At 53.8% G+C, this 22,664-nt stretch overlaps 1 protein-coding gene and 1 long non-coding RNA gene across 3 annotated transcripts; one reads left to right on the forward strand and one right to left on the reverse strand.

Moving 5' to 3' along the window:
- Positions 1–6,730: 6,730 nt before the first annotated feature.
- LOC138924689 (uncharacterized) lies at positions 6,731–13,549 on the reverse strand. Of its 2 annotated transcripts, XR_011439768.1 has the most exons (7): positions 13,328–13,549; positions 12,809–12,958; positions 11,765–12,191; positions 8,947–9,091; positions 8,722–8,848; positions 7,596–7,728; positions 6,731–7,275 (listed from the first exon to the last, which is right to left on the reverse strand). It is a non-coding gene; the product is annotated as an uncharacterized lncRNA (long non-coding RNA). The 2 variants fall into 2 exon arrangements; XR_011439767.1 differs by lacking the exon at positions 7,596–7,728.
- On the forward strand, positions 13,391–16,701 carry HOXC11 (homeobox C11). The gene is made up of 2 exons (XM_003365248.5): positions 13,391–14,200; positions 15,452–16,701. Exons 1-2 carry the CDS (start codon positions 13,513–13,515, stop codon positions 15,682–15,684), a joined length of 921 nt encoding a protein of 306 aa, XP_003365296.3. The 5' UTR covers positions 13,391–13,512; the 3' UTR covers positions 15,685–16,701.
- Positions 16,702–22,664: the final 5,963 nt, after the last annotated feature.

The raw sequence follows: 22,664 nt of genomic DNA on the forward strand, positions 1-22,664 counted from the left end.
TTCTCCAAATTCCACCTCCACCCTTCCGAGGCTGCTCTGGAATAGCAGGGACCCCCACTGAGCCCAGCATCCTAGCCAAGCCTCCTGCCCTGAAATCTTTCTTTCTCTCCCTCCCTTCCTTTCCTTACTCCTGCGGCTAGAAAAACTAGCAAATTTAGACCAAATCCCATCCTTCCTTTGCCCCTAATCCCCAGCTGTCTTGTACAGCTGACGGGTTCAGGCAGGAAGGAGATCTCAAGCTTTGTGGGTACTCATACAAAGGCCCCACAGAGTGCAGGCGAGGCTGGGGACCAGACAGCTTCTGGCAGCCATAAGCTGGGGGAGGGACTGGGTGGCTGCACCTGGGTCTGAATAAGGGGGTGGGGGATTGAATCCCAGTGAATCCAGGTCAGAGACTACCCTCTTCTTAAAATACATCTATACAGGGACAGTTAACAGTGAAGGCATTTCTGGTTAAAAAGGCAAGAGAGAATTTCAGGAGATCAGGAATAACTGGCCCTTAATTTATTCCTTTGATTTATTCCCAGAGACACTGCAGATCTGAGAGAGAAGGTACTTTGTTGGGTCCTGTCTATGCAGGACCCAAAACTCAATAACTGGGGAAGTTGTCAGAGAAGAAACTACACTATAACCTCCTCCCATTGGCTGAAAATCAAGTCCTTGGGTCTCCTCCCCAAAGAGAAGGTCATGGTTGGAGCAGCCATCCAAATGCTCAGGGCACAGCCGAACTCTAGATGGGGCAAAGGTTGCATCTATTTTGCAGCTATTTGTGTGGTTTAAGCCCTCAAATTACAGTTTACTCCAGTGACTTTAAGAGAGAGCACTCTGTCTCTAAGTGGGTCTTGAGGAGCAAGAAAAGGGGAGAATTATCTGGATAATTCAGGTAGAAAATATTTCAGCTGTTGTGTGTTTGTAAGCTTATACCATCCAAATGAGTTGTGTATTTGGCCCTATCCTCACCCAGTTCTACTCCATTCTGACCCTTATAGATGCAGCTAGGGTATCTAAAGCCACCATCTGTCGAGCGGGCGGGAGATGGCCCGGCAGCCCAGGTTCTGTGGATGCTAATGCAGCCGGAAACTTGGCGCGATCGATGGTTCAGACCCAGAGCAAAGCAGGGACCGCCGCCCGGATCTGAGAACAAAGCAAACCCCGGGGACCTTGGGTTCCAGACAGGCCGGAGCCCCCGCCCATCCTCCCCGCCATTACCAGGAAAATACGAGCGGTTTTTAGGCCCCGGGCCCGCGCGGAAAACGCACCCAGGAGCCCCCAGCCCTCTGCGCTGCGGGCGCATGGAGGCGCCGCAGGTTCCGGTGCAACTCTGCGCAAGGTGGGCTGCAGGCCCCGGCTGCTGCGGCCGCGCGTATGCCGAGCCTTAGGCCCCAGAGGCCGCCTTCCCGCGTCTGGCTCGGTGCAGGCCGAGCTGCCGGTTTTCCGTGGAGAAGCGAGTGGCCGGCGCCCACCGCTGCAGCCGGCGCCGGCTCTCGGTCGCCGCTCAAGGGGAGGCCCCGAGACAAAGGCGCCTCGGCCGCTGAGGGATGACGCGGACGCCTGGGCCGCGCGCTCCCCGACCCACGCCTGTAGCTCTCGGTGCCCTGGCCCGGGAGAGAGGGCTCTGCGGCCTCGGTCCAACTCCCCGCCCACCCGGCCCCGGCCCCGGGACGCTCCAGGGGAAAGGAGCCCGGCACACCCCACAGCCTCGGCTGATCCGCGTAGCTCCCGGCCCGAGAGCGCCGGCAGCGCCGGTCGCCGCCCGAGGGCCGCCGGGGCCCCGCGAAGGAGGGGATGACCCCTGCTGGCCGGAGCCGTGGAGGCGGCCGAGACCCAGACCCGCCTGGGCGCTCGGCCCTGAGCACCCCGGGCCTGGGGGACGCCCCATGAGTTCTTGGGAGCCCTCGAAGAACAGCCTGAGTCCGAGGCGCTGCCGGGCTGCAGGAACGGGCCTTTCTCCTCAGTGCCCTCCCTGTGCCGGGTACGCGGCATCCCCGCAGCGGCGGCCGCCCTCCCGCCGGGCTGCCCACCGCAAGCGGCTCTGCCCCGGAGGCTCCTAAAGCCTGCGCTGCCCGAAGGAGCGTGGCACAGGAGCCGAGAAGCTGGGCTGAACGAGACCAGACACAGCCGGACCTTTAGTCAGCGTGACCCAGCCGGTTGCCCGTGGGTGATTTCTCCTGGCCTAGCCGGAGCCACTTCCTGGGGACTCAGAAACCAGCCTTGCAGTTGTCAGTTTCCCGGACCCGGAGTGAAGAACTTCCTTCAAGGCTAGGTCTGCGCGGATGGAACTCACCTGCAGTTCTCGCCAAGAAAGCTCCCCGTGAAAGACGCTGGTCCACATGCAGAGCATGGCAAAGATGGTCCATAAAATGCACACTCGGCCATACTGCTGACATAACCAATATAGGGAAACAGTCTAAAATGCACAGATATCTATATTACACATACATTCTGGACATGGAAAATACACTTCTCTAGAAAATATGCACACAGAGGCACTTTTATCTATTGTATGGGAAGCAACCTCCTGAGAAAAGATTACATACAGCATGAATATCCACCACACGTAAAAGTAAAAATTTATTTACATATATAAACAGTACACTGGCACATGTCTACACAGTGAATGTACAGTCCTGCGTCTATTTAGCTACATGGGTGTATACATTCCATAGGACATATAAAATCAGTGCATGGAAAATGCATCCAGATATCAATATATCCACATTAAACATTACATGGAAAATACATCATATTATTACATATATACAAAATGCATATCTACCCAGTGTATGAAAAATATCTTCCTTAAATTACGTTTGCATATGTGGTGTGCATGTCCCAAACACACTGAAGTACATTCTTTGGGTTCACATATTATGGCACTTGTAATACACATTTCTCTGGAGATCTTAAAAACAGTAGCAGGAGGAAGCTCAGGCACTGGCATGACAATCTCCATCGGCTGAGCCTCTTTTCTGTTCTTCTGTGTTTCTGTCTTTTAAAAACTCCTTCTGCGTCTACATGGATTGTTTTCATAAGTGGTCCCCCATCTCTATTTCCCTATTGTATCTCTTGTCTGAAGTCAGAGTCTACATTTAGAGCGCTAAGTCCCATTTGCAGCAGGGTCTGACTGCATAATCACGCCTATATAGAATTAGCATTATATAATTAGGTTACCCCCCCCCCAACCCTGTGTCTCAGGACATGTTCTTCTAGACCTAATATAAATATATTATAGAGTTGCTCTGGGCTGCCAGTTAGGAAAGGAGACAAGGGGGGAGCGCTGCGGCCCAGTGAGGTGTGAACCCTGCAGGTTGAGGTAACAGGCAGGTTCTGGGTTTGTGCTGAGCACTCAAGGGCTCCTGGAAGCTAAGGTTTGTCTAAATTTTTTAAAATTTATTTTTAAATCTCGAGTCTAGGGAGCAGCGTGACGCAAAGGCTGGACCTCCTCTCTAGTGCCCCTCTCAAATCCCAGAGCAGCCCCACTCCGTCCCAGCCAGCCAGGGAGAAGATTCTGCCCCACCCAGCCCCCTGCTCTAAGGCCCATCCTTAAACTCAGCCAGGTCTACACAAGCAGCAGGGAAAGGTTATCCCATAATCCACGCTATTCTCAACAAAACCCGTTCCCAATGCCTTTCGAGAGGCAGTAAAGCATTTTCTGGCACCGAGCGAACTCTGTCTTGGCCCCCTAAAAATTAGTCCCACTTAGCTCTTTCTTCAGCAGCTGAAAATGCGGGACTACCTGACACAAGCCTATGGAAAAATCTTTTGAGAGACAGTGCACTTACACCGAGCAGAGATAATGTTTATGAGTAGTTGGGTTCCGTGTAGACGCGGCCATATTTTACTGTTCAAAGGAATCAATTAATTACTGCCTCGCCAGTCCCCCCAGCCTGCCGCTGCTTGGCTAAGTGTGAGCGGCTGAGATAGATGTGCGTGGCCAGCTCGCTGGTCTTGTTAACAAGCCTCGTCATAAAGATGGAGATGATAAGGAGAGAGGGGAAGCCCTGGCGGCCGCGAGGGGGGGCCTCGAGGGCCCAGCCCAGCAGTCTGTGGGGCAGCGGCTGACTGAGCCGAGGAAGTGGGTGCGCCCCGGTGCCCGCTCGGGTTCATCCAGCGTTCTCCCCTTCTGGGGCGTTCGTGCTGGATAATTCCCTCTCCTCTCCCCTTCTCTGAATTTTCCCTTTTCTTCGTTGAGTCCTAAATTTTGAAGAACATTTTTTTAAAAAATAAAAATACATAAACCTTGGTCCGTGAGTGCCTGTCTCTCCCTCTGCCACATTTGTTGGGGACCTGCTGCTGCCTCCTGTCTCTGCATGGTTCCGTTTCATCTCTGTCTGGTGCTCTCTTCCCTCCTTTCGCTCTCCCTCTGGCTTCACTGTTGCTTTTTCTACCAGGTTGGTGCTGGCTCAGGCCCCAATGAGCTTGTAAAAAATAATAATATAAATACCCCCTGGTTATCTCGCAGCAGAGTGAACACCCCCAGATAAGCCAGACTCAATGGAAAAAAAGAACAACTAAAACCTTGGATGTAATTGCTGGTTTGGGCTGCAGCACTTAATTCTGTTTATTCTCACCAATGTGCACACTTAACAGAGAGATATTGATATTAAAAGGCAGAGGGGAATTAATTTTACTTTTATAGTTATCTATTAAGAGCAGAAGATGATCTGAGTCTGCTTTAAAGGGACCAAAAAAGGGGGGAGGGAGAGAGAGAAAGGGAGGGGGAAGGGAGAAATATGACTGAGGGTGAACAAAGATCTTTGCCTGAAGAAACAATGTAACACTAGACAGAACTATAAAGTCTGGGAATGTACCAAGGCAGGACTCTCTCAGCTGCCCCCATTTGCAATCCGGTCCCCTGCACTTCCTGCTGAAATCCCAACCCTGACTACACAGCAGTATTCCAGGAAGAATCCATGCAATTATCCGAATAATTGTTGGGGGAGAGAGAGAAAGCATTTCCCTTTTATTATCTGATCCTCTCTGGTGTCTGTGTGGAGGAGGAGGGGGTCGAGTATGGGATACAGAGGAAAAAAAGGTGGTTGGGTCTCCCAATAGCAGCCTAGCCCCTACAGGATGGCTACTCCTAAACCAAGGAGGCCCTAGGCAGGAGCGGACAGATTCTGGAACATACTCAAGAAAGGACAAGAGATTTTGAAGGCCTCAGTGATTCACTTTCATTTTCCAGGATATTTGCTAGGCTTTGCTTTGTCTGCATAGACCTGCCTCATCTAGTATTGTAATTATCACAAGTAAGTGAATAATAGATAATTATAGGGGTGTCAATAATATCATTTATTTTATAGCTGCACAAGATATGATTAGAGTTAATGTTGGAGGCTCTGTTGGAGCCTGGGAGGCAGCAAGAGGCAAGGTAGAGAGGTCCCGAAAGTCTTTTTCTTTCCTATTTTTGTATGTGAATCTCCAGAAATCCCTAATTCTATAAATTCCCTCCCCAAATGTCTTAAGGGAAATCTCTAGGATTTTAGGGGCTGAGAGCTTACAAAAGGGGAAACAACAATTTGGTAGTTAAATCTCTCCCTTCATCTCAGGAGCAGTGGTCTCTGCTCTCCTCATGCCCCCCACAAACAAGGGCTTCATCTCAGTTCAAGACTACTAGGGTCACAGAGACTTAGCAGGTGAGGCCAGTGAGAGGAAAACCAAGGTGAGGGTCTTACCAAAACCAAGTTCATTGCCATCCCCAAGTGGGCACTGGGCCCAGAGTGAAGCCCCCTTGATCCCAAATTGGCCTTCTTTCCTGGACCCTCTTCCTCAGGGACACCTGGATGGGTCAGAAGCCAGGCTAGGGCTGTGGAAGTCAGCTGGGGTAGTAATGGGGAGAATATTAAAAATACTTTTTCTTGTTCCTGGGATTCAAAAAACCAGAAGGCTGCAGGAGAGAGAGAGAAAGAGATTGCGATAGAGTCACCCCAGTGAGACAGACCCAGGGAAACCATGAAACCGGCAGGCCAGAATAAAAGGAATGAGTGAAAGAAAAGGGGCAGAAAGAGGAACAGCAGGGGAAAAAGACGGAAATAAACAGGAGAAGGTAGGAAAAAGGAAGAAAAAGAAGGAAAAAGGAGAGAAATGGAAAAAAGGAAAGAAGAAAGAGATTTGACAGAGAAAGAGAGGAAGAAGGGAGGCAGAAGCCGGGTCGCTCTGCCTAGCGGCCTCTAGCAGTCTGGGTGGGCGGGGGGCGCCATGACAAAGTGAAGGTCAAGTTAGCAACGTACCTTATAAGGAAGACGTCGGGTCCTCCATTTCAGCCTTTCTTTCTGCCAGGACGCGGCCGTGGCATTTCTGGTCTTGTAAACACTGGACTCTTCGGGGCCTTAAAAATAAAAGACCCCTCTCTTCCTTTATTAGGAGTGAGCTCGACTGACTGGGGGAAGAAGCATCGGACAGAGAAGTCAACTAATGAAGACTCCCGGAAACTTTTCTCTCCTTTTCTCTCTCTCTGGCTCCGCTCCCGCCAGCTGGGGCCCCCTCCCTTCCTCCCACCTTCCTTCTCTCTCCCTCCCTCCCTCTCTCTCCCTCCTCTCTCTCCTCTCCCCTTGCCGACGCCTCTTTTCTCTCTCTATCTCTCGATCTTGCGTCTCTCTCGCCACTGCCTGTAACCCTGAGCTCCCCACTCCCCTCCTCCTCTACAGCAGACTTCTAACTCCCTGCTATTTCACCACGAAACGGAGCAGGGTGTAAATTTGAGAGAAAATTAGCCGTCACAAAGAAAAAGTTCATTTACAGCTTAAATGTCTATTAAGATTTCCTTCTGAAAACAAGGCGGTACATTCGGTAAGGAGGACAAGTGAGGCAGCACGAGTGGGGAGGGTTGATGGGGTAGGAGGCTTGGATTAATTTATTTCTCACATCCAGAGGCGGAAAGAAAGGGGGAGAGGCAGGAAAGCGAGAGAGAAGCATTTTAACCCGGCAACGAGTAAAGGAAGAGCCTGCCGCCGGCAGGAGTGGGAGCGAAGGGCGCCCGCGCAAGGACCCGGGGATCCGGCAGCGATCCCAGAGCGCTGAGCCGGCTCAGCCGAGGCCTTGGGTGCGGAGAAACAAGTATACTAGATATTTGTTGGTCTGAGAGCTGGGGCAGCGGTAGGATGGAGGGAGGCAGGGAGACGGCGAGAGTGAGGCGGCGCGCTGGAGGGAAAGGGAGTTCCGGAGCAGCGGCGGCGGCGGCCTGGGCTCTGGGCAGCCGGCAGGCTCGCCAAACCAAAGACGCCCGGAGAGAGGAGCCTGAAGTGGAATCCTTGATCCTTTTCCTCCAGGGTAGCACTAGGGATGAGAGAGAGAGAGAGAGAGAGAGAGAGAGAGAGAGAGAGAGTGAATATTGTGTCGGGGTGTCTGCAAAGGGCTCACCTCTTTTTTCCCCTGGACCTCACAGCTTGTTTTTGCCTGCTCTGCGCCATGGAGCCTTTTTTAGTCCTAATCATCGCTTTTAAAATGGGAAGTCTATGGCAAGGAAAAGGACTGATGCTCAGAAAGCAACGATGGGGGCTTCTGGTTAAAGCTGATTCTGCCTAGTTTGTTTTCACCTCCACCTTTCTCGACTGGAAAACCAGCCTCTGGGGTCAGTCCCCTCCCCCTTTTCCTACCTGGCTGAGGGTGCCTAAGGGCTCTCGGGGACCTGAAGTGGCGCCTGGGGCCCAGAGGGGATCAGTCAGGAGCAGTAGGGGTGGTCAGTGGAGCTCCCAGGCCTCTTTGCCGGGAGCCCTCCCAGCCTGTGTTCTGATAATGAAAAACAAAGGGGGAGGATTTGATTCTTCCTGCTGGTGTCTAAGGACCCTGGCTTTCAAAACCAGCATGTGCCCCCCGAGATCTAAGGTGATAAGCGTCTCTCCCACAGACATTTAATCTGGGCAAATGACCTACTGCCTGGGCTCAAGGGCTGAGAGGGTGGTCAGGGTGAGGACATGTCCTGCCAGGAAGCCCCAGAGAGAGAGCAGCAGGCCCTCTTTGGCGTTTTCTAGAGTTCTGTGGAGAGCATTTCTAAAGGTCAGATGGACTGGGGAGGCCCTTTCTGATGTCCCCTTCAGCTCTTGGAAGGGGGAGCCCCGGGATGTGAGGACGTTTGCGAGCTGGGACATTTCCCCCTAGTGTGGGAAGGACAGAGATAGCCAGACCTCATCCTGCAAAAATGTGTTTTGTGTCTGCGACAGAAAATTGGGAGCCACTTGGGAGATTTGGAGACTTGCAGGGAGTGGAGCAGGGCCAGATGCTCTGGAGAGGGCAGAGGTTGAGGTTGACTGCAGGTGGGTGGAGGAATCTGAGGGAGCAGGACTGGAAAGGTATGGCCCAAGCCCACGTCTTCAGAGAAGCCAAACACACACACAATGGGCCCCAATATTGAAAAACACCAGATGATCTTCTTCGGAGGGACATAAACAGGCCAAGCGGATGCAGGTTAATAAAACCCGCAAAAGCCCAGACAGGAACACTTAAAATGCCCCAGAAACAAAGCATACCGTGACAAATTCTCACCCAATGCACAAGTACATGCACCAGAATGTTCCCAGGCACAGAGGGACCTTCGTATCCCGAGCCTCCACCCGTGGACACTCAGGTGTACCTGCCCAGCACCAGGAGCACACACACATTGCTGTGCCCTCCTAGACCTACCCACAGAAACCCTCGGGGGAGGGGGACCAAGCACTTGGCTGTGCACACACCCCACAGAGCCAGGCCCGTGTCTCCTGAGCCTCAGTAATGCACGATCCATACCCGGAGATAAAAGTCTAGACAATAGACGGCTGTTTATGACAACGAGGCTCTCCAAGTTTGGGGCCAGGCGATAAATCTCTGGTGAATCTTCCTATAACTCAACTTCTGGCTGTAGTGACCAGAGAGCCTGCAGACAGGAAAGCAGCAAAATGGGAGAGACTTTTAAATCCTGAGCAGAAGGCGACTTCCCCAATGGGGCAAGGGAATGCAGGCGGCCACACTCACCCCATGTACAGTGTCACACTGTGGAAGGTTTTGGATCAAGCTTCAGAACACAGGCGAGTCAGGTTCCTGGCTCCGGGAAATTGTGGGAAATGTGCAGGCAGACGGCAGGGCCTGGAGGCTGGGACAGACCTACAAACCATTCTTGCTGCAGGCAAAGGATCTTTTTTGTTAGTGACCAGAATCTTGCTATGTGTCACCTGAATTTTTTCACTCCACATCTCTCTCTTTCTCTCTCTCTCTCTCCTTTTCCTTTTTGGATTGATGGGCTGTTCCCTTTTGCATTTTCGACCCAGGCGTCTGATTACAAGTAAAGAGGCACTGAAGTTGATCTCATAAAAATGCCACGAGCTCACTTTGATCTGCACGGACTGGGTCCGAGCCTAAGTAGGCGCTAAAGCCAGGGAATGGCGGCTTCAGCCAACCCAGCATCCTCCCGGCGGCCAGGCCAGAGATCCGGGTGGCCCAGGAGGGCCATCTTGCCCAGAAAAGGCATTTTCTATGCTGCTGCAACTGAGTTTGGAAAACAAGGTCCAATGGTAGCGGCTCCATTTCCAGACTGCTTTTAAGACATTTCCTTCATTTTAGAGCATTTGTGAGGGGGCCAGTGAAACTGGCTCGTAAAATGGGACTTTTATGGGGAGAAATGGGGTCGACTCGCTAGCCTCCTGGGACAATCCCTCTACAGAGGAAAGTGGGTGGGGCTGCGGGGGCGGAAGAGCTGCCCTTCTCCCTCCCCCCATCCAGTCCGGGGGCCTGGGGAACCACGGAGCAGCGTCCACCAGCTTGCGTGGCCTGACTTGGGGCCTTGGGCTTGAGGTGATGGCCGGGGCTAAGGAGAAATGGGGGCCGAGAACTGGCAGTCCTACCGCCTCTTAGTTCCCTGGCTGGGGGTGGGAGGTGTACCTGGTGCAGTATAAACCGCTGGCCTGAAAATCCCCAAGCACACTAGAGGGATTATTAAACGCAGCGGTATTACTCTAAGGGAGAGAAATGTGCAAAATGTGCAAGCCGACTTCTCAGGAGGGCTCACCGTTGCCTGCTCAGCCTCGGAACCGATGAGGGTGTCCACGCGCTTGTTGCTTATCGTTTTAGGGACTCCACTCGCAACTGAACTTCCAGTCCAAGTCCACCAGAATTCTAAAGGCCCCCTTCCTCCTCCCTGGCTTTGCCTCCCAGTTCAAGGTCTGTAGGGTGGGCTCCTTTCCCCACCACACACAATCTGCTCTCTAGAGTCCAGAGCAGCTGCAGAAGGTGGACCCGCGGCAAGGTGGCCCAGGGCTGTGTTGGGGTGCTGCACTGGAGTCTCCTGAGCCACATTCAGGAGTTACTGACCCCTTCTGGAGCTGCCTGTGGTGTCCCAGTGGGGACGGGAAGGGTGCTGTAGTCTGTCGTGGCCCTGGCCAGAGTACGTGGCAGCTGCTCAGACCCCAGCTGCCTGCTAGCAGCTAGGCAGGCAGGCGATGCTGACTGAAGTCACCAAGAGCCAGTGGGACAGGCAGGATAGCCGCGCGGGGCAGAGAATTCCGGGTGAAAGCTGAGACTCCAGGACAGCAGAGGGGCCACAGGCACCCAGGAGACAAGAGAAAAAAGCCGCCTCCACCCCAGGGAGTGCAGCATGCCAGGGTTCTTGGGAACCAATCTGGGGCCATGATGAATTTTATGTCTAGGGAGGCACTGATGCCCTGGGGGGCAGCCTGGAGCAGGCAGCTCAGTCTATACTGCAGAGCCCCTTGAATCTAGAGTCAGGCAGGGGCCACTAGCCCATCCCATGCACATTTTTTTTTGCCAATCAATGCTTCGCTGACCTCAACGGCTGGGGCCTTCTCTCCCTGACCCCAGTAGCAATCTCCAGTTGCTGGGATTTTTAAAAGTTGTTGAAAAGTTCAAAGTCAGACCAAAACTAGAAAAAAAAAAAATTGAACTTTGTGCCTTGCTTTCAGGGGGAAGAATATTAATTCTCAGAAGCCTCTGTTGGGTGACCCTAGTGTTGCCTGGACATCAACTCCTTTGACATTCTTTCTTACCTTTCTTTTTTGTTTCAAGGAAATAGAGCCGCCAGCAGCTTCTTGCAGCCGCCTGGCTCACTTTTATGGTGGCCCTGGAATAAACTTTGGTGGTCAAATTCAAGTGCTTAGGCCCACAGCTGTCTCCTCACAGGAAGCGCACCCCCTCCCCACTGGCAGCCCTGGCGGTACAGAATTCGCCTTGGGGGCTTGGGCCCCACATCGCCCTAGAGGCCAGGATCGGGAAGGAGGCTGGGCCCTGAAGGGAAGTGGGGAAAGCCACAGCTGAGATTCAGCCCCTCCACACATCTGCAAGGGATGTGGGTGCCTCTTGCTGGTTCCTATCACTGTTTGGGGAGCATTTTGCCTCCAATAAACTCAAGCTTAATGATGTCAGCACGAACCCCATAAAAGCCATAGTCCATAGTTCCCCATCATTATAATTAAAAATTCTGGCCCCAGCTCACTCTATAAAAAGGGGTAAAGGAAGGAGGAAAAGCAACAGATTTTTCTTCTTGCAACCCCTTACCGACAGAGAAGTCTCACACTTTAGCGAAGCCCCAATCTAGTTCTTCTCTGCCCTCAGTTAAGATCTGACTAGGACTAAGGAAGGGCTCAGGAAGCAGTGCCCAGCAAAGAATGGGTAGGGGGTGCCAGCGGCCTGTCCCTGGGTATTCCAGAGCCACCCGAAGACTGGGATGCATGGCCGAGGTGGCTTCACCTCAGGTGTTGCTCTAAAGCCTGAGGTAATTTGGGGGGAACCCAGAGGGTTGTGAAGAAATGGATTTGGGGGGCTGTATTTAGGGACAAGTTACCATTTTTTGTGGCTTCCCCATCTGGTTTTTTGGGGTCTCAGTACCTCATCAAGTTCAGCAAGGAAAATCAAATTCAAATAATATTTTTAAAGTGGAAACCAACTTTAACCAAGAGTTATGGATGTAAAGAGGTTTTGGGCCATTTCTGGCTTTCCCTGAGAGCACAATGGACTGAATCCTTGAGGGCTTCAGTTCCTCCCCTCCTACCCAAACAAATCAAACAAATGGTGCCCTGGCAGCTCCTCCTTGGATCCAAGGTTGCTTTCTGCTCCTGGCGGTTGCTCTGGCACCGAGTCCAGAACCTTTCAATAGAGTGATTTTCAGCTGGCCAGATGTGTCCTGCGGCATCTGGAGGGATGTGAGGCAAGCGAGGGCAGAACCACTGAGTCCACTCCTTGGGCTGCAGCCATCCAGGAGGCTGGCAGACCTGAGGGAGGGCAGGGGAGGGCTGAGAAACAGGAAAGAGGCACCAGGCCTGGCTGCAGCCCCTGGAAGCAGGGCCAGTGGGGACTTCCCCTAGGGAGTGGGGAAGGTTCCTCAGCTCCCTTCCATTGCCCTCCTGGTCTGTCCTGAAGAGTCATACCTGGCCCCACCACCCTCCTCACAGCCCCCAAATCATTCAAGGATAGGAGCCTCAAACTCAGACCCCTCACTGTATCCTTCCGTGACCCTGACACCGGGCTTCTTTTTAGCCCCCAAGCTGAGGCTGACCCCCCAACCCAAAGGGCCCCAATAGAGCAGATACATGGCTCTCATTCCAACCTTTTTCTTTGGAGTTTGAGACTTAAAAATCCACAGTGAATGTAGCTTTCTGTGCATTGATTGACAATAAAGGCAGGCATGAAATATTCACCCAGGGCCACTCTCTCATACTAAATATTTAACACAACATTAGAGAAGGTTTTTCCCAGACTTCACCAGGCACCGGCTGGGCGGCTGGCTCACTGCTTACCACTGGTTTATGACTAATCTGAGTCCCTAGCCGCCGGCAGCACAGCGAGCCAGACAAAGTTGGGACACTAGCTTGCTGCTGGGCTGCCTCACCTTTGGGAAACTTCAGTTGCTCTTCTGGGGAGTCTCTCCAAAGGGAAAAGGGAGTCTCGATGACACCCAGCCTTGGTCAGGAAGAGAAGCCACTTCTTCAAACTCTTCTATACTGGCGCTGGCCCTCTGCGGGTTGGCGGGTAAGAGTTCCTGAGAGGTGGGGGTAGGATTCACATCTCTGTCGGAATCAGGCAGTGGGGGAAGAGTCCTCATCCCCACCCTAGTCTCAGGCTGATCACGGGGAGGAGGCAAGACCCCCCATACGTGAGAGCCCTCCTCCTTCCCCCAATCCTGGGGAAAAGAGAGCAGCAGCTAGAAAAAAATACAATTACCCCCTCCCAGCCACCGCCCCCGCCCATCCCACCGCCCACCCCACCCCAACTCTCTCTCCTCCTTTGCTCGCTCTGTGGAATGGAGAGGAGGGGAGTGAGGAGAGAAAAACGAATACAAATCTGCAATTGATTTTCATAATGTTTCTGCGGTGTTTGCAAACCAATCGCCTGAAGGTCCCCATCTTACCTAAGAGAGAACCCCTCCTACGTCTGCGAAGTGCTCGGAACTGATATATGACAATATCTACTTTGGATCACGTGCTCCAGGAGAGAGACTAAGACGGATAACGCGTCATCTCGCCTTCCCAAATTTTCCCCCCTCGCTAGACTGGGTCCAAAACCTCCATCTGGAGCCGGCAGGAGAAGAGAACGATGTTTAACTCGGTCAACCTGGGCAACTTCTGCTCGCCGTCGCGCAAGGAGAGGGGCGCTGATTTCGGCGAGCGAGGCAGCTGCGCCTCCAACCTCTATCTCCCCAGTTGCACTTACTACGTGCCCGAGTTCTCCACGGTCTCCTCCTTCCTGCCCCAGGCCCCCTCTCGTCAGATCTCCTATCCCTACTCGGCCCAAGTGCCCCCGGTCCGGGAGGTCTCCTACGGCCTGGAGCCATCCGGCAAGTGGCATCACCGGAACAGCTACTCCTCCTGCTATGCGGCGGCCGACGAGCTTATGCACCGGGAGTGCCTGCCTCCTTCCACCGTCACCGAGATCCTCATGAAAAACGAAGGCTCCTACGGCGGCCACCACCACCCCAGCGCCCCGCACGCAGCCCCCGCCGGCTTCTACTCCTCAGTCAACAAGAACAGCGTCCTGCCTCAAGCCTTCGACCGCTTCTTCGACAACGCCTACTGCGGCGGCGGCGGCGGCGACGCGCCTGCCGAGCCCCCCTGCCCGGGCAAGGGCGAGGCCAAGGGGGAGCCCGAGGCGCCCCCGGCCTCGGGACTGGCGTCCCGGGCTGAGGCCGGTGCAGAGGCCGAGGCCGAGGAGGAAAACACGAATCCCAGCTCGTCTGGTTCAGCCCACTCGGCGGCCAAGGAGCCGGCCAAGGGAGCCGCCCCCAGTAGGTAGCAGCGGCCGGGCGGACAGGCGGGCAGCGAGGGAGGGAGCGCGAGAGGGAGGGCGAGGGTAGGGGGGAGGCGAGGGGAGCGGGGACGGCCTCGTGTTTTGGGTCAGTCCGATTTTATGTGGAGTTTTATAAGCATTCAAAGGATTTTATTATAACCTACAAAGCCCTCTCTCCCAACGACTCGACTTTTTACGATGGAGAAGGGGTGGGGAGGGAGGGAAAAGGGCTCTTTGGAAAAGCCGGGTGAACCCCTCTCCCGGTTATCTCCCTCGGTCTGTGAAATTTTTAAAAGCGCCACCATCGCGGGCGATATTAACTTTGATCGTGAACTTAGAGGAGCATTTAAGGAAGGATGGGGAGCCGGGCCGCCGGGGGGTGGGAGGGAGGGGAGGGGTGGAGGGGGAGAAAGGGGAGGGCGAGGGAAAGACAGGGAGAAACTCAGAGAGGGGGAGAGGTGGGGGAGAGAGGCGACGGAGCAGAACCTCAGTCCGGAGAGGCCAGCCAGGGCTGCTCTGCTTCTTTTAAAAACTATTTTTGAAATGTTCAAACTATGTGTTGGCGGGTCCTCGAGCAGAACCGCGAGCAGCCCGGGGTCAGCGGCGACAGGGGGTTGAGGAGAGGCAGCTCGGGGCTCCCCTCCGCTCCAGGCCGGGGTCTCAGCGTTTCTGTGCGGTCCGCGGCCTCAGCGCCGGCCTAGCGGGGATGGCGCGGCCCGCCGCGCGTCCCGGGGCGCCAGGGCCCCCGGAAGCGGTCTGGGCTCTCCGGTGTCCCTGGTGCCTGCTCGCTCGCTTCCTCCCCGCCTCCCCACTGCTCCCGCCTGATCTCACTTCTTGGCGCCTGTTCTCCGCGGTTGCCCTAGATTTCTGAGGGAGGGGTGGTGGGCTCGCAGAGCCACCGGGAGGCAGCGCAGGAAGGGGCAGAGGACCGCGGCTGAGCAGGCGGGGGCCACCAGGACGCACTTGGGCCCGACCGCCTCCCTTCTCCCCCAGACTCCGTCCGCCCCGGCGCTCGCCCGAAGGGAGGGGGCGCGGGCCCCGCGGTGGCCCGCGATCGGGTCGAGCTGGACCTGGCAGGGGGGTCGCGGCTCCCCCAGTGCTGCCCCGCGGAGAGCCGGCGGCCTGGCGGGAGGGCGGCTGGCGGTGGGGCTGGGAGAAGGGCCGCCGAGAGCTCAGCGGGCTGGGGTCGCCTGGGTCTCACGTGTCTCTCTCCCCCCTCCTCGCACTTGCCCCCTCCCCTCCCCTCCAGACGCCCCCCGCACCCGCAAGAAGCGCTGCCCTTATTCGAAATTCCAGATCCGGGAACTGGAGCGAGAGTTTTTCTTCAACGTGTATATCAACAAAGAGAAGCGGCTGCAGCTGTCGCGGATGCTGAACCTGACGGACCGACAAGTGAAAATTTGGTTTCAGAACAGAAGGATGAAAGAAAAAAAACTAAGCAGAGACCGGCTGCAGTATTTCTCGGGAAATCCTCTGCTGTAACCGCAGACCGGGCCCTTTTGGGGGAGGGAGGGGAAAGGGGGAAATTATTTTATTTTATTTTTATTTTTTATTTTCTAAATCGCCTTCTTTCTGCGGGTGGAAAACTGGACTGTGGCCAGGGCTGGCCCCCACTGCCGTTGCCCGCACTTCTTTCCGGAACCTCCTTCACCTTCGGGCTGACTCTCGCTAGGGGACAGGACGGGCCTGAAAGGGGGTGAAGGGAAGTGTCTGACCCCTGGCGAGTGGACTCCGTTGGCGCCGAAGCCAAAACGCTTTATTTAAAAGAAAACACACCTCGCGACGCTGTCTTGCCGCTCGGATTGGGTGGGGGAGGGGCGAGAGGAGTGGGCGCTTGAGCGAACAATCCTCGAACTGAAAGCCTTCTTTGCCCAAGTGTAAAGATCTGCTAAGACGCCGTGTCCGCGAGGGGAGGCCTCGCGGGCTTCCCGCCCCTACCCCACCTGGCCCCACTGCTAGGGGGCAGCTAAATGTGGTCCCGCCTTGCTGTGAAATTTCTGTACCTTCGACCTGGTGTTAGGTGTGCAAAGTCCGTGTCCTACCTCCGTCTGCGCCCAGGCCCCGCCCGAGCCTAGCTGTTCTCCCTGTGAACGTGTAGAGACCTTCCTTTGAAATTTCTTAACTGGTGCATTGAGGTTTCCTAACCTTTTTCCAAGCTGTGCCCCACTCCATGGATTTATAGCTATAGTCGATGCAGTTGTTACCTCCTTTTTTTCTTATGAGACAAAAAAAAAAAAGGTGGAGGTAGACAGGCAGGAGGGAGATTGTATTGGGCGCCTCCTCCATGCTGGAGCCTGAATTTTTGTAAATACATTTCACAAGCGTTTCTTTCTACCCAGAGGGGGTGGGGGGAGGACCCGCCTGGAATGAGATTCGAATCACCCATCTCTCTCCATGTGCGTGTGTGCGTCTGTACATGTGCAATCCCCACCCTGCTCCCATCCCAGAGGGATTGCTGTGAATTTTTTTGTGTGGCAAATAAAGATACTTCATTCTGTTCAATATTATGATTTTATTTGACCCTTTTATTAGCCTCTCTCCTCTTAAAACGCTCAATGCTCCCAAGGCGGGGGAGGAGGCAGGCGGGCAGAGCCCGGCCATGAGGACAGGCACGTGAAGGCGAGGTAGGCCGAGCTGGCGAGCCTGCACCCTCTTCTCCACTGGCAGGGGCAGAGCGTGGCGGTAGCTTCCTCCCGCCCTCAAGCTGAGGACATTCCCTGGCTACTCTTATAGCCTTTCTTTCTCACGTGCAGCTGGAGCTGCGTCCAAACGCCCAGAAACGCTTTCCGTTTAAGTACACATTTGTTGTTGAGTTAATTGTAACCATCATCGAATTTAAATTTATAGGAATTTTCTTGGCTCCACCAAGAGCCCTCCCGCCAGATGTCTCCGTCTGTCACAGTTAAATATGTAGGGTTGGTGGTAGGGCTTTCCTTTTTTTTTTTTTTCTCCATGAGAAGACTGTATTGGAATTTTTATATACAGTTTTGAAGGAAGGAGGGGAGGGGAGGAGAAACAAGCCCCCTCCCTTTCCTCACTGCGGGTGCCCCTGAGGGTGGGAAGGTGGGACTGGGCCCCTTCCTCTCAAGCACAAATGGCCAGGCTCCTCCAGACACAACAAGATGACAGGCTGGGGCCACCCTGATGTCTATACATTGGGTCTCCCAGAGTAGAAAGCCCTAGAGATTTGTTTCGTAAGAGGTTGGCATGGGTGGGGCACTAGAGAAGGAGATGACCGTGGGGACAGTCGCCACACCCATCTATGTTTGATGCGTATTTCTGCTGTATAAAGATAACCGTGGTCCCTCCAGTGCTTTCAGTGAGGACAAATCTGGCAGTCTCTGATCCAAATTCGTTATTGAGGGGCAGAGATTTGGAACCAATTCTCTCATCTTTCCCCTCTCTTTGGAACTGTTCTTGTGTAATTCAAAGAAAATGTTTGTGTCAATACAATTCTGTTGAATGAAAGAAAAAGGCAGCATGACTACTGACTGTGCGTCTAGATTCTGTCACTGTTTTCCATGACAGGGATCCTTGCAGCTTAGGTGTCTGGATCTCTAATGTATAAATGTGAGTCTTGAGACAAAACTTGCAAACTGGTGTATATATGCGGCCCCACAATTTCCTCATGTGCCTGCACACGAATATTTTATTTGTCGGTGTGCCTATGGGTGCACGAGAAAGAATATTATCTGTACGCTTTTGCCTGTAGTATGGAGTAAACCTAAGGACATGGACATCTAGGGCTTGTGTCCTCTGTGGTGTGGAACCACAGGCAGTGTTAGTGAGTGTCGGCAGGGATGCAACTGAGCATCCTCTGTGTGTGTGTGCATGTGTGCCTATGAGAAACTTCTGTAGGTATGGTGTTTATCCACTCACATCAAGGAATATTGGGCCGCCAGACATATTTCCAATAAAATAAGATGGAGATAACTCTATAGAAAAGACCTGTTTATAAAGCAAAATATGAATCTCCAAAATCGCTCCTGATTTTGGAGAAAAATATTTAAATCCCGCAGCTACCACTTTCTCTGAAATGTGCAGCCCAGAAAAGGTCCCCAGTTGCAGAAGGGTTTTCTGAAGGGGGGCGGGGGTCATAGTGAAAGAAAAACAAAGGCTTCTGTGACCCAGGCCCAGGAAACTGCCAGTCCTTGGTGACTCTCTGAAAGTGAGGAAAAAGGGGTCTCTGTCCCCCAAACAGACCCACCTTGGGCCCGGGATGTCCAGCCCCCCTAGCCGGTCGGGGGCACTCTAGGCTTAACCTCTCGGGGTAATCCCCTCCAGCCACCGCGCTGCTCGGGAACAAAAGATCCTCGTCTAGACGCCGCCATAAAGCGACCCCCCCGCGCCTCCAAACCCAGTTTCATTTTGGCCTTAACGACCCAGTCTGGCCTGTGTTAGAAAACGCTTCCGCCCTAAATAGTAAACAAATCCGCAGTGGAAGGTCTTGGCACCCCCAACACACCCCAGGCCCCGCTCCATTACCCCCTTGCCCCATGTTTTCCCCCTCTTCTCCTCCAACCTTTCTCAGCTCCCGGCTCCCCAGCCCCCTTGCCCCCCTCCCCCAGTAAATAAACCCGAGGCCGAGTTCAAAGTTTCCTGGAGCTAAGGAGGAATGTTGGTTGTAAAAATCCAAGTTTATAGCGCACGTGGGAGTTTACAAGGGTATTAAGTGGTGTGGGCTGAGAGAGAGAGCACTCTGGGCCCTTCCCCATCCCACCATGGGCTTTGGGGGTGCTGGGGGACTTGAAAGGAGAAATGGATTGGGGCCAGCCTTGGGTTGGGGTTTCTTTGTCCCTCAGACCCCTAGGTTGTTGGGGAAGGTCGATGCTAGGGCCTCTTGGAAGAGGGCTCACACAATCCCCACCAAGCGGGGCTGAGAGAGAGCCCAAGGGTCCTAGGTGTCCCGGATGGAGAGGATGGGGAGCTCCGCCTTGGGGGAGCAAGAAGTTGTAGACCTGGCATCTGAAAGGTGAACAGAGTTGGGGGTACCTGGAGCCAGTTCTCAACCAGAGGGAAACTAGCTGGGGCTAATTTCTCGAGTGGGCTGAAGGCAAGAGGGCTTTTCTCACCAGGGCAAAGAAGAACTTTGAACTTCAAGGGAGTCAAGGGCACCCCCCCTTCCCTCTCCCCGCCCCTCTCAGGAATCTGTAGGGCAATTCTTTCTGGGCCAATATTCCCTCAAGGGGGAAGCCCCTGGGGTTTCCTGGTGCCCCAGGGCTGGATAATGCTGTTTACTGAACCCTTCCTGCTCAGATCTCTGCCAGAACTGTGTGCACGCGACTACACTCTTTATTATTCATATAAACCTTTGGAAAAGGCAACGCCTGGGAAGTTTTTATAACTTTGTTTGGCATAAAAGTTTTACAAGATTTCTCCTCCCTTTTTGAAAAAACTTAAAGTTTTGTTCTTTCCATAGAATGAAATCTCAGGATCTTTGGGAGCTTGGGGAGAGAGAGGCTCTGGGGCCCGGTATGTGTGACAGGAATGTCTGGGGCTGCTTCTTTCCGCCTAAGGCAAAATAAGGCTCAAAGGTTGGGGTCAATCCTTCCTGAGGCCCACTTTGGACTCAGCTTTGGGGAGTCCTTCCAGGCCTCCAGGAGGGTCCTGTCCACTCTGCTCTGGAGACTCACCCTTACAGACCCCGAAAGTCAGTGGGACCAGACCCTCCCCATCACACCCTCTTGTTCTCCTGCAAGCATCATTCTCTCTCTCTCTCTCTCTCTCAAACACACACACACACACACATAGCCCCTCACACACCCTCAACCCACTGCACAAAGTGGAGACCCATAACCTTGACTCAGACCACCGATTTGGGATTTGGGAGGATCTCTGCGCACACAGCCCTGCATCCCTGACTCCTGCAAAGTCCACAATGGGTTTGAAGAAAGACAGATTCAAAACACCAAGGAATTCCTGCCCAGAGGTTGCAGCGGTTGCAGGACTGAAGGAGGGCCGGCTGGGCTGCAGTCTGAGAGCTCAGAGAACAAAGGTGCCCGTGCGTGCACGGGGACATGGCCTTGAGCTGCTAAGCCCACGGTGACCCCTTGGATCTGCCCCCCTCCTGGGACTGACAGATCCCCACTCTTTCATTTCCCCTGACTCCAGCCTTGGGGACACCAATTGAGCTCAAATTGGGGCTATTTTAACGTCCATCTCTGGAGCTCAGGACAGCGATGGTGCGACTCCTCCAAAGACAGGCCTGGTGGACAAGGCTCCTGTGGGGCGGTGGAACTTAAGATACCTGAGCCCTGGAACCGGCACTTCAGGGAGCTATCTGAGTCCGTAGGAACGTCCCAGCGCCCGCTTCTCCTTCCCTCTAATGGCGACTGCCGAGGCCTGGCCGCCGGCTGCTGGCAGCCCTATACTTCGCCTTGTGAGGAACCGAGTTAAGACTGAAGGCAGGAGAAGATCAACTCCAAGCCTGAGCTGCGGGGCTGGGGAGGGGTGCGGCCGAGCCTGGGGCTCTCTCCCCACTGAGCCCAGCGCAAGAGAGAAAAACAAAAAAGGCTTGGGGAAAAGTCAACGGGAAGGAAAGCATTGAGGAGGAAAGAAAAGAGCAAAGAGTAAATTGCATAATAAAGAGAGAAAGAAGGAAAAGGGGAAACGAGGAAGACAACGAATTAAGGAAGAAAGAAAAGATCTGAAAAAGAGAAGGAAAAAATGAATTGAAGAAAAAAAGAGAAAGAAAGAAAAATACAAAGAGAAAGAAGCAAATAAAGAGAAATGAGGAGGACAAAGAAAGAGGAAAAAAGATGGAAAACAGATCTTCGAGAAGAAATTTAGCTGGTAAGGGAGAAGCGGGGCGGGGGGGGGCGGGGGGGGGTTTCTCCGCAGTAAGCCGGCCCAACCACAGCCCTGGTTCCGGCCGGAAACCCGACCTACTGGAGCAACTTGGAAACAAATCATTAAAGTGGGGAGCAAGGCTTTCCCCCCAAGACATCCTCCCATCCTTCTCTTCCTCCCAAAGGTTCTCTCGGACATGTTTGCTGTCTGGTTTCGATTCAGGAGGCAAAGCTAAATAACTGGCCAGCTTAGGCAGGGCAAGAAAGCAGTTGGGCTGGCTCAGGTTAGCAGACTTGGGGAGGCACAGAGGATGTTTCGGGGTAAAATAAATATTTGGGGCTGTGTACACACAACCAAGCTCAATTTAGACACAGGTATAGACAGCAAACTTCATAGCATCTGAGTGCAAATGTGTACAATGTCCAGATGTGAGACTCTGATGGCTGGGCTGCCGGGGTGGCTGTGAGATCTGGCGTAGACCAAAGGCCCCTCCAAGCATCCTTGGCCTCCCATCTCCCTCTTGTACCTGTCTGAAAATATCTTTTTTGGGCTTCTGAGCATTCTGCATTTTTCCTGGGCTTTGCCTGCTCCCAGTTCAGCGGGAACAGAGCCCGGTGTTGGCGAAGAAGAAAAGCAAATGTTTCCTTCAAATTTTGGGAAGAGAGTGATTTATCTGGGCCTCCAAAATGAGAGGAAAAACCCCTGCAATTTTCACTACTGGTGTGATTTTGTTTTCCATTTCCATTGAAGACACTTCAATACACACACTTTATTATTATTACATTTTATTTTACCCCAAAGGGAGAGACAATCCTCCTTTTTCTCTTCACCTTTGGAAATTCTCAGATGACTTTCTTAACCTTTTGAGGAAAGCCCAATAATTTTCCTTGAAGAAATCAGGGTGCTTCTGAGGTGCTTTGAGGGCTAAAGCCCAGGAAACATCCGAGGGCCCTTCCTGTTCATTGAGCACCACACTTTCCTTCTGTTTTCACACGGGGACTCCTGGTGCCCCAGCCCTCCGCCTGCCCTCTGGAACCCGCCGATAGTCCCAGCGTTCGCACAGAGCACCCGCCTCCTCTCCTTCCCTCACAGTCCCACAGGCGGCAGGAAGCCCAGCCCCCCATCAGTGCGGCCCTTCCAGGGTTCGGGCCGGGGAGGAAGGGCATGAGGTGCCAGGGCTCTTGGGCTGGGTGGGATTTGTCAAGATGTAGGCGCAGCCTGAGCCGGGCTCTGGCCTGCAACCCCTGGATTTTCACATCCCCAAGTTGAGGCAAGAGGGAGCCTCCGACTCAGGCAGAGGCACAGGTCTCTCGGCACTCCAGGAAAGTTGGGGAAATGGCTTAACAGGGTGATTCTACCAACGCAGACTTTTCCTGGACCCCAATGCAGTTCCCCAGGGGCGCAGGCTTGAGGGTCTTGGCCCTGTGGGGCCGGGCTGGTGGGCGCCTGGCAGCGGCGGCAGGCGGGATGGCCGTGGCAGCCCGAGTGCCTTTGAACGCCAGGCCCGGACAATAGGACGGAAGCGGCCTTTGCTCGTGGCCTCGGGAAAGACCGAGCCCAAGGGGGCAGGGCTGGGACCCACATCCGACTGAACTTTCCGGGACCCGCACAAATGCTCCCCTCACCCTGTCCTCACTCTCACATCTTCCTTCCTTTCGCCTCCCCTGGGGCAG

The sequence above is a fragment of the Equus caballus genome, chromosome 6, assembly GCF_041296265.1.
Source record: "Equus caballus isolate H_3958 breed thoroughbred chromosome 6, TB-T2T, whole genome shotgun sequence".
Lineage (NCBI taxonomy): Eukaryota > Metazoa > Chordata > Mammalia > Perissodactyla > Equidae > Equus > Equus caballus.

What these genes read in the sequence shown, in the direction of transcription:
- HOXC11 (XM_003365248.5), top strand. Translation starts at nt 13,513, where the DNA reads ATGTTTAACTCGGTCAACCTGGGCAACTTCTGCTCGCCGTCGCGCAAG. An exon ending in GGCCAAGGGAGCCGCCCCCA is followed by an intron (nt 14,201 to 15,451) that starts GTAGGTAGCAGC and finishes CCTCCCCTCCAG; the next exon opens with ACGCCCCCCGCACCCGCAAG.